Source organism: Eptesicus fuscus, chromosome 8 (assembly GCF_027574615.1).
Source record: "Eptesicus fuscus isolate TK198812 chromosome 8, DD_ASM_mEF_20220401, whole genome shotgun sequence".
NCBI classification, from domain to species: Eukaryota; Metazoa; Chordata; class Mammalia; order Chiroptera; family Vespertilionidae; genus Eptesicus; species Eptesicus fuscus.
The window spans coordinates 80,208,136-80,227,836 of NC_072480.1; the positions used below are offsets into that span (position 1 = coordinate 80,208,136).

At 42.9% G+C, this 19,701-nt stretch overlaps 1 protein-coding gene across 2 annotated transcripts in view; it reads right to left on the reverse strand.

The window, feature by feature from the left end:
• The window catches only part of LOC114232389 (A disintegrin and metallopeptidase domain 3-like), a 109,333-nt gene that overhangs the window by 82,249 nt on the left and 7,383 nt on the right, over positions 1 to 19,701 (reverse strand). The window contains exons 4-6 of one of the 2 annotated variants that reach the window (XM_054720029.1): positions 14,024 to 14,099; positions 6,020 to 6,096; positions 3,926 to 4,103 (exon numbers count right to left, since the gene is read on the reverse strand). In XM_054720029.1, coding sequence (XP_054576004.1) covers positions 3,926 to 4,103; positions 6,020 to 6,096; positions 14,024 to 14,099 — 331 coding nt within the window. Of the gene's footprint in view, positions 1 to 3,925; positions 4,104 to 6,019; positions 6,097 to 6,787; positions 6,863 to 14,023; positions 14,100 to 19,701 lie in introns of those variants that run through there. The other variant, XM_054720030.1, reaches the window with a different exon arrangement.

The window sequence follows — 19,701 nt, forward strand, 5'->3', positions numbered from 1 at the left end:
TCTAATGAGTTTCATGAAAAAGAAGATTCTGAAAAGTTGGTACTATATTTTAATTTACCAACTAGTTTCTGATAACTGTAGATTATGGTTTTTCTGTGAGGGCAAATTGGAAACAGTCCAGATGCCCTTTTCCTTTCTGTTGGGAAAAAATATTAACACCAATGTGTTAAGTGACTGCAATAAAGTTTCATGTCTGTGTTTCCTTGTGGAAAAAAAAAAAAGTGCCAAATTATTTGCTAAAGTCATGTGATCATTCTACATTTAAACAAGAATTAAGTGGAAATCTTTACATATATTTAATATGCTAATCAATGTTAACCAATATTACTTAAAATAAGACACATAAAATCTATATATTTGAAAGGCTAAGTGCCCTTCTGACAGGCCAACCAACAGGTCAATATGACACGCACTGACCACCAGGGTGCAGACACGCAACGCAGGAGCTGCTGAGCTGCAGTGACTTGGCAGAGGCGGTTCTTGGGTGATGCACCCTGGAACCAAAGAGGAGGGAGCCCGATTCTGGGGTGTGTCACCTGAGAACCACCCTCTTGCAATCCAGGACCCTTGGGGATGTCAGAGAGCCGGTTTTGGTCCAATCCCTGTACGCCAGGCCAAGAGACCTCACCTGCCAGAGGTACCCCACTCACTCCATAGATGCCCACCAGGGTGCCACCCCAGGCGTGGCCAGCCGGGGAGGGACCATGGGAGGTTGGCTCCAGGGCATGTCTGGCTGGTCTTGCCCAGTCCCACCTTGCCGACAACCTTCTAATTAATTTCCTTTCAATGTTTAGAATGTTGCACCAGGGTACGAGTAATTTAAGAAGTGAAAAAAGTCAATGAATTAATTGTCCTCTGAAGAACAAAAAAGGAAATTTCAAAAAATTGTACATGGCTAGATCATTTTTTGTTTAAAAACAAATCCATATATTTGTAAATCCACATTGATAAGAAGATACATTGTAAAAATTGGACCAAATATTCCAAAATTCTAAGACCACTATCTCCAGATAATGATGTTTGGGGAAAAAAAGTTGATTTTTTTTCTACTTTTAAATTTTCTATCAAAATAATAGTTTTGTATAGAATTAAAATATGTTTTGGCAAGGAAAATAGGGAAAAATAATAACCAGCAAATCTGGGTATCATTGCATTAGTGGGATGCAAAATAAATAATAATAATATATATATATGTGTATATATATATATATATATATATATATATATATATATGAAATTGTTGCAACAGTAGGCCTTTTAAGTTGGAGCAGCCTCGATCTCTCCCTCGCTTCCTGGATCACTATGTAATCTCAGAGCTGAAATCCCAGCTTCATTCCAGAAGGAAGTCTGGAGGACTTCTGGTCTAATTAGCATATTAAGCTTCTATTATTATACACTAGTGGCCCGATGCACAAAATTAATGCATTGGGGGTGTGTCCCTCAGCCTGGCCCACACCTTCTCCAATCTGTGACAGTTTAGGGAATGTCCGACTGTCAGTTTGGGCCTGATACCTGGGAGATTGGGCATAAACCAGCAGTCGGACATCCCTCTCACAATCCGGAACTGCTGGCTCCTAACCGCTCACGTGCCTGCCTGCCTGATCGCCTCTAACCATTCTGCTGGCCGAACTGATCAACCCCAACTGCCTCCTCTGCTGGCCTGCTCGCCCCCACCTGCCCCCCCTGCCAGCCTGCTTACCCCCAACTGCCCCAGTGCTTGCCTGCTCACCCTCACGTGCCCCCCTGCCATTCTGCTTGCCCCCACGTACCTCTCCCCTGCCAACCTGCTCACCGCCAACTGCCTTCCCCTGCCAACCTGATTGCCCCTAACCATCTCTGCCTCAGCTCCACCAACATGGCTTTATCTGGAAGGATGTCCATAAGGCCTCCTGGAAGGTCTCCCAGTCTTATTAGCATATTACCCTTTAATTAGAATGAATATATATATATCCTACCTAATAAAAGGGAAGTATGCAAATAACCATCACTCCACTACACCCATGATTGGGCCGGTGGGAGGCTGGGGGTGGGACTCGGGGTGGCTGATTGGGCTGGCGAGAGGAGTGGGGCGTGGGGACTCATGTTTTCCCTCTGCCTGTTCCTCTTGCCGGCCTCAATGGCCGGCACTGCGGGAGGACCCATGGGGCCGGCAGAAGGCGCCAGTGGTAGAACTCAGGGTGGCCTATTGCGTGCCAGCACCAGTTTTCCTCTGGCCACCCGCTGATCAGAGCGCTGGCGGGAGGCACTCCGATCGGTGGGTGGCCAGAGGAAAACTGGTACTAGAGGAACTTGGAGTGGCCGATCGTGCTGGCGGGAGGTGCTCTGATCAGCGGGTGGCCAGAGGAAAACTGGTGCTGGCGGAGAACTGGTGCCGGCAGCCAGGTGAAGGAAGGTCTATTGCATGAAACTTCGTGCAACAGGCCTCTAATATATATATATATACTAGTAGCCCATTTGCAGGAAGAATCCTGCAAGCAGCTGCTGCGGCCTTGTGCGCTGCTGCTGCTCCTGCCCGCCCGCTTCGCCCCGCCCCGCCCAGGCTTTCCCACTGGCAGCCACCTTGCTTTCCGCTTTTCCTCCCTCTACCTCCTAAGTTGTCTTTAGTCTTCACTCCTCCCTCCCTCCGCGTATGCAAATTAACCGCCATCTTTATTGGGTAATTTGCATACTCGCCCTGATTGACTAGTGGGTGTGGCTTTGGCTGGTGGGCGTGGCTTGGGAATAGTGAAGGTGTGGTCAATTTGCATATTACTATTTTATTAGGTAGGATATATATATATATATATATATATATATATATATATATATATGTATGTATATATGAGGCCCGGTGCATGAAATTCGTGCACAGGGGTGGGGGTGGTGTCCCTCAGCACAGCCTGACCCTCTCCAATCTGGGACCTCTCGAGGGATGTCTGACTGCCCATTTAGACTGGCAGTTGGATATCACTCTCACAATCCAGGACAGCTGGCTCCCATCTGCTCACCTTCCTGCCTTCCTGATTGCCCCTAACTGCTTCCACTTGCCAGCCTGATCACCCCCTAACCACACCCCTGCCAGCATGATTGATGCCTAACTGCTCCCCTTCCAGCCTGTTTGCCCCTAACTGCCCTCCCCTGCAGGCCTGGTCACCCATAACTGCCATCCTCTGCAGGCTTAGTCCCCCACAACTGCCCTCCCTGAAGGCCTGGTGCCCCCACAACTGCACTCCCCTGCAGGCCTGGTCCCTTCCAACTGCCCTCCCCTGATGTCCAACTTGTGGGGCCCATTTTGTGTCCACATGGGGGCAGCCATCTTTGACCACATAGGGGCAGCCATCTTGTGTGTTGGCGTGATGGTCAATTTGCATATTATTCTTTTATTAGATAGGATAGAGGCCTGGTGCGTGGGTGGGGGCAGGCTCGTTTTCCCTGAAAGGTGTCCTAGATCAGGGTGGGGTTTCCTTTGGGACATGGGGTGGCCTGGGCAAGGGGCCTGTGGTGATTTGCAGGGCAGCCACAACCCCCAGCGACCCAAGAGGAGGCCCTGGTATCTGGCATTTATTTATCTTCTATAATTGAAACTTTGCAGCTTTGAGTGCAGTCCGCCAGCCAGGGTGTGCAGGAAGCTTGGCTACCTCCATTGCCTGGGAAACCCAAGCTCCCTGCTCGCTCCATGGCCACAGCCATCCTGGTTGGGTTAATTTGCACACTCGCTCCTGATTGGCTGGTGGGTGTTGCTTGTGGGCGTAGCAGAGGTATGGTCAATTTGCATGTTTTTCTCTTATGAGTGTAGATATTCTTATTAATATATTCATAAAATACTTAAGTATCTTTTAAGAGGTTTTAATATAAATGTTTAAATTTTTTTTAAATATAACAAATTTCTATGAGAATAAGTTTATCAAAAGTAGCAAAATGAAAATATCAGAATACTGTGGCTTACTTCTGACTTCACAAGAATCCTGTAGGCCTGATCTCCCAATTGGATTATAGGATAATTGTCTTGTAATGGGAGAAAATCAGCTTTATTATTCTTAATTTGATAAAGCATGTGCTCAAACATGGCTGTGGATTCCAATGGTTCAATTCCATAACTGACGTTCACCAACTGCAATAATCCCCTGAATATTTAAACACATAAAAAGACATAAAAGTAATTACTTTAGATTTTCTCTTTGAGAAGTGTAAATCAATACCAAATAAAAACTTTTATAAAATTTGATAGTTATTCTTATGGTACAATTAAATCTAGGAATCATTCCATTTTACTCTAATTAACTTTCAACCTAATGTTATACCATCTGTCTGTTATGGCATTTAAAAGTCCCTGTGGTTCTTGTAGGGCTAATCCATATGAATATTCTTTATACTAGTGAACTTATTCTGAATAAATTTTATGACTGTAAGCTTAGGATAGAGACAACAAAATATGAAAAATACTAGAGGCCTGGTGCACGAAATTCATGCATGGGGGGCTGTGTCCCTCAGCCCAGCCTACCCTCTCCAATTTGGGACCCCTGGAGGGATTTCCGACAGCCTGTTTAGGCCCAATCCAGGTAGGATCGGACCTAAACGGGCAGTCGGACATCCCTCTCACATTTCAGGACTGCTGGCTCCCAATTGCTCACCTGCATGCCTTCCTGATTGCCCCTAACCACTTCTGCCTGCCAGCCTGATCACCCCCTACCCACTCCCCTGCCAAACTGATTGATGCCTAACTGCTCCCCTGCCAGCCTGATTGCCCCTAACTGCCCTCCCTTGCATTCCTGGTCACCACTAACTGCCCTCCCCTGCAGGCCTTGTCCCCCCTCAACTGCCCATCCCTGCAGGCTCAGTTGCCCCCAATTTCCATCCTCTGCCAGCCTGGTCACCCCTTACTGCCCTCCCCTGCAGGCTTGATTGCCCCCAACTGCCCTCCCTTGCAGGCCTGGTTTCTCCTATCTGCCCTGCCTTGCAGACCTGGTCCTCCCAACTGCTGGCCATCTTCTGGCAGCTGTCTTGTGTCCACATGGGGGCAGTCATCTTGTGTTTTGGAGTGATGGTCAATTTGCATATTACTCTTTTATTAGATAGGATAGAGGCCTGGTGCATGTGTGAGGGCTGGCTGGTTTGCACTGAAGCGTGTCCTGGATCAGGGTGGGGCATGGGCGAGGGGCCTGTGGTGGATTGCAGGCCCACCACACTCCTGGTGACCCAAGTGGAGGCCCTGGTATCTGGGATTTATTTATCTTTTATATTGAAACTTTGTAGCCTTGAGCGGAGGCTAGGGCAGGCCAGGGAGGGTGGAAAGCTTGGCTTCCTCCATCATAGGGAAACCCAAGCCCCCTGCTAGCTCTGTGGCCACAGCCATTTTTGTTGTGATTTATTTATCTTCTATAATTAAAACTTTGTATCCTTGAGCAGAGGCCAAGGCAGGCCAGGAAGCTTGGCTTCCTCCACTGCTGGGGGCAACCCAAGCCTCCTGTTCTCTCCAGCTCCATGGCTGCCTCCATTTTTGTTGAGATTTATTTATCTTCCATAATTGAAACTTTGTAGCCTTGAGCAGAGGCCAAGGCAGGCCAGGAAGCTTGGCTTCCTCCATCTCCAGGGGCAACCTAAGCCACCTGCTCTCTCCAGCTACGTGGATGCTGCAATTTTTGCTGGGATTTATTTATCTTCTATAATTGAAACTTTGAAGCTTTGAGTGGAGTCCAGGGTCGGCCAAAATGGGAAGGAAGCTTGGCTTCCTCCATTGCCTGGGAAACCCAAGCCTCCTGCTGGCTACTTGGCCACAGCCCCCTTGGTTAGGTTAATTTGCATACTCACTCCTATTTGGCTGGTGGGCGTGGCTTGTGGGTATAGTGAAGTTATGGTCAATTTGCATATTACTCTTTTATTAGATAGGATAAGAGGAGGAAAAGAAAATTTAAGCATATGAGAAAAAACTCAACCAAAGCCTATATTTTCTTTGCTTTCACTCTATCACTCAAGGAATTTGGAAAAATTAAGATGTTACACTAGATTGTCAATCATGCAGATCTCTGGAATTTGCAATTACCTGAGTCCAGAACAGGTGCTTAGTGTCACGACTGAATTTGGCATCTCTGCGGCATATCCTTGATAAAAGCAATGCTTCTAACAGGAGTACATAAAGGTACACTCATGAATGATTTGTACATAAAGTGTGTGGTTTCATACTTACTTTCTAGACATTATGAAATGCACAGATTTAGCCAATTAACCAATATTATTTACCAGATTTGCAGATTACCTTTTGATCTACCTATAACTACTTCCTCTTAACACTCATCTGCTATAAATCCCATGCAAAAAATCCTTGCTATAATAATGAATTCTATAATTTTGAAAGAACCTTTTAGAATAGGACATATAGCTACTCAGATAAAAAAGAACAAAAGATAAAGGAGTTTGTCACCTTCAAACCACTATTACATGAAATGTAATACTTCTTCAAGAATAATAAGAAGAAAAAAGAAAAACATATGAACAATAAAATGGCAATAAATATACATCAACCATTGAATTTAAAAAAATATAAAATAAACAAGCAAAATAGAATCAGAAAGAAAGAATAAATCCTAATGTAAGCTGTAAGATTTAATAAGTAGTAATATATTAATACTAGAGGCCCGGTACATGAAAATTCATGCACTGGAGAAGGGGGTCCCTCAGCCTGGCCTGCCCCCTTTATAGTCTGGGATCCCTCATGGGCAGAAGCCGACCCAGGAATCAGGGAAAGGAACGCCCCATCACACCTCTGCTGCTTCCACTGCTGCCAGTGCAAGCCTCGACCAGCCCTGGTTACCTGAGCCTTGGGTGGCCCTGGGAAGCTGGGCAGTTGGGCAGCTGCCATCCGAGTCTTGCTTGTGCCTCGGGCCAGCCCTGGGCAGCTGGGGGTCTGAAGAGACTGGGGAACTCCAGAGGCAGGCGCGAGGGGTGGCCAGGTACCTGCCACCCCAGCAGGGCTGAGGGGACTGGGCACTGCCATCTTGTGGATGTGGGTGCCGCCACATTTGAGGGTGTGACAGTCAATTAGCATATTATCTCCTTATTGGCTGTGGGCGCCACCATCTTTGTGACAGTGTGAGGGTCAATTAGCATACTCCCTCTTTATTAGGTAGGATTGGCTCATAAATTGTGTGAGCTCATAAATTGGCTCATAAATTTAGGATTGGCTCATAAATTGTGAACTCAAATAGAATTCTAATCCAAGATGTTAATAATAGGGTAACTAATTTGTTATGATGCAGGGAAATTTTCTGTGCTTTCCACTTTTTTTCATAAAGCTAAATATGCTGAAAAAATTAGGTATATTAATTTTTAAAAAAGATATTATTGAGGAAATAAAAAGGCAAACCATGGCCTAGATGAAATGATTCATAATATATATATTTTTTTATTTAATTTATTTTTTAATTTAAATTTTATTTTTAAATTACAATTTACATTAATATGATTTCATATTAGATAATTTACAATGTGTTTCCCTTGATATTTTCAGTACCCACCTAACACAATACACAATTTTTGCAATATTATTGACTATATTTTCTATGCTGTACTCTACATTTCTGTGAATATTCTGTAAATGCCAACTTGTACTTCCTAATCCCTTCCCTTTTTCACCCAGTCCTCCAAATTCTCTCCCCATCTGGCAACTATTATTCTGTTCTATATATATTTCTGTTTTGTATCTATGTACAAAAGTTTTTGTAGTTTCAATGAACTCCGGTTTATTTTCTGTTGTTGTTTGTGCATATATTTTAAAAGAACTTGTATCTAATATATAAAAAGAGATATTACAGCTCAGGAATAAAAAGATATGTAACCCAATTAAAACTCTGTAAGAGTTTTTTTTTTATAATAAAAACTTAGAATACAGCTACAATAATCAAAACAGTGTGGTACTGTAATAAGAGAGACATACAGACCAATGTAATAGAATTATGAGTTCAGAAATAAACTCATACATCTATAGATAATAGATTTTTACATAACTTCCAAGATTATTCAATGTATAAGGAATAATCTCGTCAACAAATTGTGCTAGAAAAACTGAAAATCCATATGCAAAAGATAATATCAGGTATTATTATACACCGCCCTATATAATAAAATCCTAATATGCTAACTGTCCAAACGTTCAACCGTTTGACCACTTGCTATGGCGCACACTGACCAAAGGGGACAGATGCTCCGACCAGTAGGTTAGCTTGCTGTTTGGGTCTGGCCAATCAGGACTGGGTGAGATGGCTGGACATGCCCTGGGATCCCCCCCTCCCCCGTCCCGTGGTCCCTCCATGGCCCTGATTGTGTACCAGTGGGGTCCTTCAGCCTGGCCTGCACCCTCTTGCAATCCAGGACCCCTCAGGGGATATTGGAGAGCTGGTTTCAGCCCAATCTCTGCTGGCCGGGCTGAGGTACCCCACTGGTGCACAAATTCATGCACCGGGCCTCTAGTGTACAATAATTAAGTCCAAATGGATCAAACATCCAAATATAAGAGCTGAAACTATAAAACTCTTACAAGAAATAATAGGGGTAAATCTCCATAAATTTGGATATGGCAGTGGGCAGTCTTTCCTTAGTTCTGACACAGAAAGCACAAACAACAACCAAAAATAAAGTGGAATTTATTAAAATTACAAAAACTTTTGCACATCAAAGGATATGATCTAGAAAGAGACAACTCATGAAATGGGGGAAAATATTTGCAAATCATATAATTGATAAGGGTCTTGTTCAAATCAACATCAAAATAACAAATAGCATCTGTAATACTTTAATCAATAAGGATACATTTTAAAAAATGAAAAATAAGTACTAGTGAGGATCTGGAGCACTTGGAACAATATAACATCAAAAGATCCAAGAAAGCTAACCTGTCATTGGAACAATAGAACACACTAAATCTACACTTAACCTGGGTGACTGCTTTCAAATTTAGATTATTAAAACGTGAAGAATGCAACTGAAAATCACATCCTCTACCAACAAGCAAGAAAATCACAGCAAAAATGGGAAAATACAACCAACTGATACCAATATTGACATGAGGGACATGTTGAAACTATCACAAAGGTTTTTAAAAAGCTATGTAAACTTGTTACAATGAACATCGAAATTAAATTCTGGGCAGGAAGATGGTGCAATAAGAATCGCTATCTCCTCCATCCCCCAACAAACAGACCAATTCAACAACACTTCACAGGCAATTTCCCTTTGTGAGAAACCAGAAACTAATAGAAAGCCTCCTGCACATCATAGAAGAGTGGAAAATCTCTTACCAAAGCTAGTAGGGAGGATTGGAAGACCTTTTCACCAGAAACTCTGCCCCAGAGCACTGCCTTATGATCAGAAACACATCCTCTAGTTACCATCCTACTGATGGGTGGGAAGCGGTTTGCGCACAAGTCCAGGGCCCTAATGTTTCTGTGGGGCTGACCCAAAGAACTAGTATCTGTGACAGGAGTCCTGGAGATCCAATGGGTTCAGCACAGTCTAGCCAGCCAAGCAACAATAGAGGCGGTGGCTACCAGACACCATTGATTCATCCCCACCCTAACTCTGCCCAGAGTGAGTGGATGGAAAATCCCAGCTCTGTGCTTCCTCCTGGGGTAGGAAAGAGTTGATCCACACATGCAGTGCCTCCACTTCACCACAATTGCCCAAGGAACTAGCATCTGTCTCACCAATCCTGGAGCCCTGATGAGTCCTGCACACTCCAGTTGACAGGGAAAGAACAGAGGCAGCCGCTCCAGATGGTAAATGCCACTGGTCCTTTCTGCTGATCAGCACAGAGAAGGCAGGAATAAATAGATGCCTGCTTTGCCCTGAAAATGGCAAAATGCTAGTAGAGGCCCCCAAATCTCTTTCCAGGATGTTTTGTGGGGTCCTCTTCTGTACTCCCCCAAAGGGAAGGCTGAGGGAGCCCTCTAAGAAGCAGACACCTATACAGAGAATTAATAAAATAGTCAGGAAAAGATGTCTCACACAAAGGAATAAGATAAATCTCCAAAACTGACCCTAATGAAATCAAGTTAAATGATTTACCTGACAGAGAATTAAAATGAACTCTCATGAACATGCTCACTGAGCCCAAGAGAACAATGCAAAAATTTCTGATCAATGTCCTTTTGTAAAGAATGTAGACAAATTACAACAATGGAGAAAATATTTGCATACCACATATCTGGAATAATACATATTCACATAATAGACATCTCTATTTTGAATGTATTGGTTGCTCAAAATTTTATTTAAAAAATCAAAAGACATTTAATTGATATTTCACAAAAAGGGAACAAATAAGCACATGAAAATATGTCCAACATCATTAGTTACTGGGAAATGCCAATCAGAATCACAGGCGATATCACTACACATCTATAAGAATGTCTATTTTTTTTAAAATCCTGAATAGTGATCACCAGGGCAGGAATGCAGACACTAATCTCTCACACATTGCCAGTGGAAATATAAGATAGTACAACATTCTGGCAAATATTTTGGTAATGCCTTTTTTTAAAAAATCTTTTTTGTTGCAAGTATTACATATGTCCCTTGTTTCCCCCATTGACCTCTACCACCCTGGCACCACCACCACCTGAGGCCTTAACCACCCTATTGTCTGTGCCCATGGGCTATGCATATATGATATGAGTTCATTGGTTGATCTCTTCCACCCCCCCACCTCCCTCCCCTGCTTTAATTCCTTTTAAAATATAAACATACACTTACAATATGGCTTGTCAATCATATACCTGGATATGTGTTCCAGAGAAATAAAAATTTTTATTTCATCTAAATTATTAGCTTTTAAAATGCTCTCAAATATTTATTTTTCTCTGTGACTAGTAAAATCTCCTTTTATCCCTAATATTGATAGTATTTCTTATTTTGTAGAAGTCTTACTAGGATTATTAATTTTTAGTTATTTTAAGGAACTAAGTTCTGGGCTTTAATGTTTTATTTTTCATTGATTTATTTTTCATTGATTTATTTTTTAAAATTTCTTTATTGATTACGGTGTTACATGTGTGTCTTTATAGCCCCTGATTTCTTTTTCTCATTTTTTCTGCTTTTATGTGCATTTATTGCCTTCCTCTACAATGTTGGAACCCTTTATAGAGAACTAGTGCCCTGGTGCACATATTTGGGCACATTGAAAGCAAATTAATTATAAGGTGGCTGGGAGGGCAGGACTAGGCGAGACAGGCCCAACACACGCTAGAGCCAACCTCCCCCAGTCCCTCCCCAGTGGGTTGCACATGGGGCAACCCTGCAGCTCAAAGGGCCTCTGCAGAGTGAGCCGGATACCTCTGGCAGGTGGGGGCCCTTAGCCTAGCCTTCTGGGATTGGGCCAAACCTGGCTCTCTGAAATGCCCCAAGGGGGCCCAGATTGCAAGAGGGTGGTTCTCAGGTGATGCACCCTGGAATTGGACTCCCTCCTCTCTGGATTTGGGGGCTGTCAAGTCACTGTAGCCCAGCAACTCCTGCATTGAGTATCTGCACCCTGGTGGTCAGTGCACATTATAGCTAGTGGTCAGAGCATCTGCCCGGGTGGTCATTGGGAGTCATAGCTATCTGTCAAATGGTTGGACAGTCGTTTAGCCTTTTATATATAGAGTATTGCATTTTGTTAATCCTCATCTGAGGATATATTTCCATTGATTTTTTTAGGGACAGTGGAAGAGAGAGGGAAAGACAAAGAGAAACATTGATGTGAGAGAAACACATCAATTGATTGCCTACTCCATGAGCTCAGAACAGTCCAGGGCCCAGGAGGATCCTGCAACCAAGGTACTTACCCTTGACTGGAATAACACCTAGGACTGCAGGCTGCCACTCTATCCACTGAGCCAAACCAACTAGGGCTAGAGTACTGTATTTTGTAGAGGAAGGTAATTAATTTAATGGTAACCCTCCTTAATCTGTTCATTGCTTCAGGATATGGGGTGAAGAATGGGGTGATAAAAATACCCATTACTCCAGATGCCTTCCCTTAAGAATTAGCCTTTCTGGTCTCAGCTGAATGCCTGCTCATACTATGCTGCCTGGGCTGAACAATCCATTATCTTCCAACAATGTTTGACCTAGAGCAATGATTTTCAACGAGTGTGTTGCAAGAATTTTTGAAACATGCAATACCTGATTATTTAGTCAGTGGCAGAGACATCTTTTCCCTTACATTGTCAAGTTAAAAAAAAATGACAACAGCAAACACAACAATATCCATGCAATGTAAGTGAATCAAAATTATACCTATATATTTTTTCAGGTGTGACACAGAATTTTTGTAATTAGCTTATGTGTACCATGAGACAAAAAAGGTAAAAGAGCCTAGATGGCATGACTCAGACCTGTGAACCAGGATATCACTATTCAATTCCTAGTCAGGGAACATGCCCGGATTGTGGGTTTGACCCCAAGTAGGGAGAATGCTGGAAGTAACTGATGAATGATTCTATCTCATCCTTAATGTTTCTCTCTCTCCATCCACCTTCTTATCTGAAACTAATAAAAATACATTTAAAAAAATCACCAACCTAGCTGAAACCGGTTTGGCTCAGTGTATAGAGCGTCGGCCTGCGGACTGAAAGGTCCCAGGTTCGATTCCAGTCAAGGGCATGTACCTTGGTTTCGGGCACATCCCCAGTAGGGGGTATGCAAGAGGCAGCTGATCGATGTTTCTCTCTCATTGATGTTTCTAACTCTCTATCCCTCTCTCTTACTCTCTGTAAAAAATCAATAAAATATATATTTTTTTAAAAAAAATCAGGAACCTATAGTATTATATCCATTTGAATCTCTACCTTTCAGTAGAATCTTACCCAGCCTAATCCTCAATGAAGGACATAAGGCAGCTACCTTCCCTCCAAATACATATATCTAATAGGCTCTGTTCATCTCTGGTCCTGTCTCCTTCAAGTTCCAACTGCTTCAGCATCCCTGGACTCCAATCTCTTAGTGGTTGCTTAATTCTACTTCTTATGCTGTGCTTAAGACATTATTCCCAGTCAGAAGGTCAAGTTAAATTTGAGACTCACCTTCTAGGTGTCCTGTTTCTTAGTGAGAAATCTCCTGATCTGTTTATTGCCAAATGTCTAAAAACAGGTACCTCATGTACAATATTTTATTGTGCTTTCTACTTGTAGATGGTGATTATAACATGCTATGCCAGATACCATTTATTTATTTATTTTTTTGCTTTTAATTTATTTTTATTATTGAGAGTATTTCAGATGTCTCCCATCTCTCCCCCCCCCCAAGTCCCATCCATCTAACTCGCCTCCCCCACGCCCTGCCCCAGGCCTTCATCCCACTATTGTCTGTGTCCATGGGCTGTGCCTATATGGATTTATATTAATATCTCAATTACAATAAATAGAATCTGACCAATCATTTGCAACATTGGTTTCTTCCAAATCATATATTCTAGCAAAATGAGAACCTTGCAGACTATAGCTAACTTTCTCACATACTTTGAAAAATTTCTTCACTCCTACCAGCATTTTGGGTTATAATTGAAATTCCAATGTTTCATACTGAACACATTCAGTTTCTGTACCTAATATGCTTTCCTGTCCTCACTTTTTCAATGTTCAATCTACAATTTTCACCATTACCTCTCCGCTCAGAGACTAGGATATATCAATTTAAACTACTCGATGTGTTGTTGTTGTTTTTTATCTTTTTTAGCTCCTTCATCTATTTTTGGTTTGTTTGTTTCTTGTCAAACTCTTACTAATACTTCCAGATATTAAATGACTTTCTTGAATAAGCAACTCCTGAATTTTAAACTTAAAAAGTAGTTTTTCTATTCCATATGATATTAAATGACTTTCTTGAATAAGCAACTCCTGAATTTTAAACTTAAGAAGTAGTTTTTCTATTCCATATGATTTTATTGTAATTGTCATATTATACTTTGATTTTTTATTTGTTTGCCCAATAATTCTGTGGAGTATAAAACAATATTTTTCTCCTCAATAATTGCATGTAAAAAATAGATTCTACACAGAATAAAAGGAAGACTTACCTTTTTAAATGAAGAATCTGAATACAATGTTCCTGACTTGTATGTATATACCAGGAAATGAGTGTCTAAAAATGACCTAAATCAACCAAGATAATGACACTTCATTATTTGAATTTAATTAACAAAAGAAACTTCCAGACTCATGAAATTAAACAAATTTACTTTCAATTATAGAAGCTCAAATATCCAAACAATTAAATGGACTCATCTTTCCATGATCTAATTTGCCTTCTAAAAGCATAATTCTATACAATGAAAGCCTAATATCTAAATTGTCCACTCAGGCTGTCTTTTGACCAGGAGTTCAACTGTTCACTGTAACCTGTGCTGACCACCAGGGGGTGGTGCAGAACACGGCAGGCATTGGCAACACAGTGCTGGCAGCGGGCAGCAGTGGAGGCGGGACCACAGTGGGATAGAAAAGAAGGTGAGCAGGTGGCGCCAGGCCAATGTGGGTGCAATTGGGGCCCAATAGACCCACCAATCGCCCTGCAGACAGTGACCAGCAGTGGCACAAGGGGGCCAGGCTGCTATTGATCGCTCCACAGATGGGATGGTGGAGCAGTGAGGGGGCAGTGCCAGGCCAAGGTGGGATGCCAGGGGGGGCTATAGGGCTGAGAGGCTGGGGCCGCGAGCTGGGGCCCGATCTCCGCGAGGGGGTGTGTCTCCCATGGGACCCCACCCATGCACAAATTTGTGCACTGGGCCTCTAGTGTGTATATAAGAGAAAAGAATAACCAGTATGATCAGATACCAGTATTGAAGCTGCAATGACATAGCTTTACCTGAAGTAAAAAGCAGAGCTTCCAGATTCCCACAACAAAGTTTTCTTTTAGATTTAAGTATCAATACATCTAATAACATAAATATGCCAACTAATATTTACAAACAAGTAGCCATTAGTTGATAAAGGCAAAAAACATGCTTTTATCATTAGTTTTTATGCAGTTATGCTGCTGTTAAAACAACCTCAGTGTTCTCATTGACTTAAAACAGCAATGGATGTTCACACATTTACTGCAGGTTGGGCTAATGCTACCTTCATTCTGGAACCCAGGAAAAGGCATGACCCCTCCTTGGAGAATTCCTTTCTTTTAGCAGAAAGAGAAAAAATAATTGGGAGCACAGAATAGTTCTCAAAGCCTTTTTCTAGAAGCGGGATACTAGTGTCCCTGCTCACATCTCATAAGCCAACCTAAAGGATCTCTGTAGACAAACCCAAGATAAACATGCTTCAGAAGTTAAGTCTTTTCTCCTGGAAGAAAGTGGTCATCATGGAACAATCTAACACCATTATTTGTTGTTGGGAGACCAGACTTTCTCAAGGATGCCAAACACCAAAAGGCATTTCAAGGCCAGAATTGAGAGGACTAGAGCACTCGCAGGGTACTTTCAGTTAACAGGAACTCTCTTTCTGGGTCTGCTTTGTTGTCTCTCATTCCTGATAACCTTTCCTTTTCCTCCAGTCAAATAACAAAACTAGAGAGATCCTCTGAGAAAAACAGATATTTATCAGTTCACATTTTATATACATTCTTAAGGGAAAACTCTGAATGGCATGGGCTGATTCAGGTTCAAGTACCTGGGAAAAATAATGTGTGGGGACTGAACAGTAAAATAAAAATTTAAGGGAGTTATAATATATCAGGGAGAATTAATATAAAACCATACACACAAACAACTACTGGAAAATTCACTCTACCAAATGGACTCTATCAAATCACAAGAATTTATAGCAAAAGAATAACACTCACAGATACTACACATTGCCCAGTTACTCAATTAGGAAAACAAAGGGGACTTCTGCAGATATTCCATCTGCATATTCTGTCTGAAGAATACAATGTGAAAGTATTTTCCTGAACAATATCTGAGTTAACATAAAATTGCAACAGGAAAAAAATACGAAACAGTAATAAAACTTGAAAAATGCAAGACATTTAAATAACTGAAAGCACTAGATTTACATCTTAAATGTAAGTAGAATTTTAAAAATACTATAGTAATATTATGAAATAAATTTAGGTGTGAGTGGCACAAGAGAGGAATCTGAGGACCTAGAAAGGAAAATAAAAATATGATGATGATAAAATTTAATTTTGTATCAATAAATCCCACAAAGACAGTAAGAAGACAATTAATAGGGTGGCATATTTGCAACATATAGAACAGATAAAGGGGTAATCTCTATAGTAAACCAAAGTTCCCAAAATCTGATTATAGAAAACTAGAGGCCCGGTGCATGAAATTTGTGCACTGGAGGGGGGTGTGCCTCAGCACAGCCTGCACCCTCTCCAATCTGGGACCCCTCTCACAATCCGTGACTGCTGGCTTCCAACTGCTTACCTTACTGCCTGCCTGATTGCCCCTAACCACTTCTGCCTGCCTGCCTGATCACCCACTAACCACTCCCCTGCCAGCCTGATAGACGCCTAACTGCTTCACTGCTGGTCTGATCACCCCCAACTGCCATCCCCTGTCGACCCCGTTGTCCCAAAGTGCTCTCCCATGCCGGCCTTGTTACCCCTAACTTCCCTCCCCTGCTGGCCTGGTCTCCCCTAACTGCTCTCCCCTGCAGGTCTGGTCTCCCCCTAGTTGCCCTCCCCTGCAGGCCTGGTAACCCCTAACTGCCTTCCCCTTCCAGTCCAGTCACCCATAAATGCCCTCTCCTGCTGGCCTGATTGCCCCCAACTGCCCTCCTCTGCTGGCCTAGTCGCCCACACCTGCCCTCCTCTGTCAGCCATCTTGTGCCCACATGGGGGCGACCATCTTATGTGAGGGTGTGATGGTCAATTTGCATATTACCTCTTTATTGTATAGGATAAGAAAGAAAAGCAGAATGACAAGGCACAGATTGAAAATAAATACCAAAGACACATGAATAAAATAAAAATCCATTAGGGAGAGGTGGAGGAGATAAGAGATCAACCAAAGGACTTGTATGCATGCATATAATCATAACCAATGGACACAAAGCTCTGGGGAATGAGGGCATATATGGGAGTGGGGTGGGGGAGACAATGGTAAGATATGTACACATAACATCTTAATAAAAAAATTTAAAAAAATAATAAAAATCCAAAAGAAAAAACAAAATCTTTGAGAGGCCATCCTAATAAAAGAGTAATATGCAAATTGACTATACCTCCACTACACCCACAAGCCACCCCCACCAGCCAATCAGGAGTGAGTATGCAAATTAACCCAACCAAGAGGGCTGCGGCCACGGAGCGAGCAGAGGCTTGGGTTTCCCTGGCAATGGAGGAAGCCAAACTTCCTACACACCCTGGCCAGCCCAGACCTCCACTCAAGGCTACAAGGTTTCAATTATAGAAGATAAATAAATCCCAGATACCAGGGCCTCTGCCTGAGTCACCGGGGGGCATGGCCGGCCTGCAAACCACCACAGGCCCCTCACCCAGGCCGCTCCATGCCCCAAGGGAACCCCCACCCTGATTGGGAAACCCTCAGGACAAACCAGCTGGCCCCTACCCATGCACCAGGCCTCTTTCCTATCTAATAAAAGAGTAATATGCAAATTGACCATCACTCCAACACACAAGATGGCTGCCCTCATGTGGTCAAAGATGGCTGCCCCCATGTGGACACAAGATGGCCACCACAAGATGGCCATCAGGGGTGGGCAGTTGGGAGGGACCAGGTCTGCAAGGGAGGGCAGTTGTGGGTGATCAGGCCAGCAGGGAGGGCAGTTGGGAGGGATCAGGCCTGAAGGGGAGGACAGTAGGGAGGGACCATGCCTGCAAGGGAGGGTAATAGAGAGGGACCAGGCCTGCAAGGGAGGGCAGTTAGGGGCAAACAGGCTGACAGGGGAGCAGTTAGGCATCAATCATGCTGGCAGAGGAGTGGTTAGGGGGTGATCAAGTGGTTAGGGTGTGATCCTAGGAGGGTAGGATAGGGCAGATCAGGCCATCAAGGGAGGGCAGTAGGGAGTGACCAGGCCTGCAAGGGGGGGTAGGGTAGGGCAGATCAGGCCAGCAAAGGGAGGGAAGTTTGGAGGGAACAGGCCTGCAAGGGTGGGCAGTTGGGGGCAATCAAGCCTGCAGGGGAGGGCTGTTAGGGGTGACCAGGCCTGCATGGGAGGGCAATTAGGGGCAAACAGGCTGGCATGGGAGCAGTTAGGCATCAATCAGGCTGGAAGAGGAGTGGTTAGGGGGTGATCAGGCTGGCTGGCAGAAGCAGTTAGGGGCAATGAGGAAGACAGGTAGATGAACAGTTGGGAGCCAGCAGTCCTGGATTGTGAGAGGGATGTCCGACTGCCCGTTTAGGTCCAATTCTACCTGGATGGGGCTTAAACGGGCAGTCGGACATCCCTCAAGTGGTCCCAGATTACAGAGGGTGCAGGCTGGGCTGAGGGACATCCCCTCCTCCATGCACAAATTTCATGCACCGGGCCTCTAGTTCAATTAGAATGGTCAGTAAACATTTGAACAATACTATATGTTATTAAGAAGCAGTGAAGTGCATATTAATACAACAATATTTCTTATCCATTGGTTAACAAAATAAATGAGTAAAGATACTCATTTTGTTGGCAATGTAGTGTACAGGAATACATTTGAATTGTTGGTGTGAGTGGAAACTGGTATAATTCTTTGAAGTAAATATTTGGCAATGAGAAATTTCTTATTTATTACCCATCAATTTCAGTGGTGCCCAGGAAGTCATGGCTAGGGATATCCACAGTACAGCTTTCCTTGCTATAAGTAATTAATTAATAGGGTAATTAATAAACGAGAAATATTCATTTGAAGGCTGTATGTATATTAAAAGTAAACTCATTTGGCATAGAGCAATATGAGTCTCAGAAAAGTAACATTATGTAAAATGTTGCATAATAAACAACCTCAAAACCACAACCACATACAACAGAACACATATCTATTGCTGATACTTCTCTGTCACATGTGGGTAGCCATGCAAGTTCTTCTAATTGTCCAGGCCTGATCTATGGTACTGGATTAGCCATATTTAGGAATGAGTAGGACACCTTGGCTGTAGTCCACATGTATCTACCTTTCAGCATGCTAGCCTATGCATATTCTCATGAGGATGGCAGACAAACAGGATAGAAAGCAGAAAGGCAATAGAGCTTTTTCAAGCCTCTGTTTGAATCAAGTCAGGTAATAACATTTTGGCCAAAGAAATCAAATCGTCTATATAAGTGTGGGGTGTAAAGTAAAAAATGAAGATGTGAGGCCTCTTGTCTAAAACTATTAAGAATCTCAGGACAGCAACACTGGAAGGGCCCTGTATTAAACCAAATACAGGGCCCTTCTAACCAAAGGCCCTGAGGCACCACACATCATGAATTTGGCTTTGCATAAGTGAATTCAGATTCAAGGGCTGGATAGTCAGGGGGGGAGGGGAGAGGGCTGATGGAAATGTATTCATTCCATCTCTTGATGATAGTCACGCAGTTAGTTATATGGCAAAGAGTGAAGATACAGGAAAAGATAAAGATCTGGGTGCACTTTTGTGGTGCACCATAGTAATATATATGTTGATGGAACATATAGTATTGAGTCATTACATGTATTAAGAACTGCTCAAAACATTATGATTCTCATTGACCTCTAGACATAAGTGACTGAAAATATGACAGAAGAATATTGACATTATTGTAACTGTGATTAGCACTGAGGAGTAAGAGAAATAGA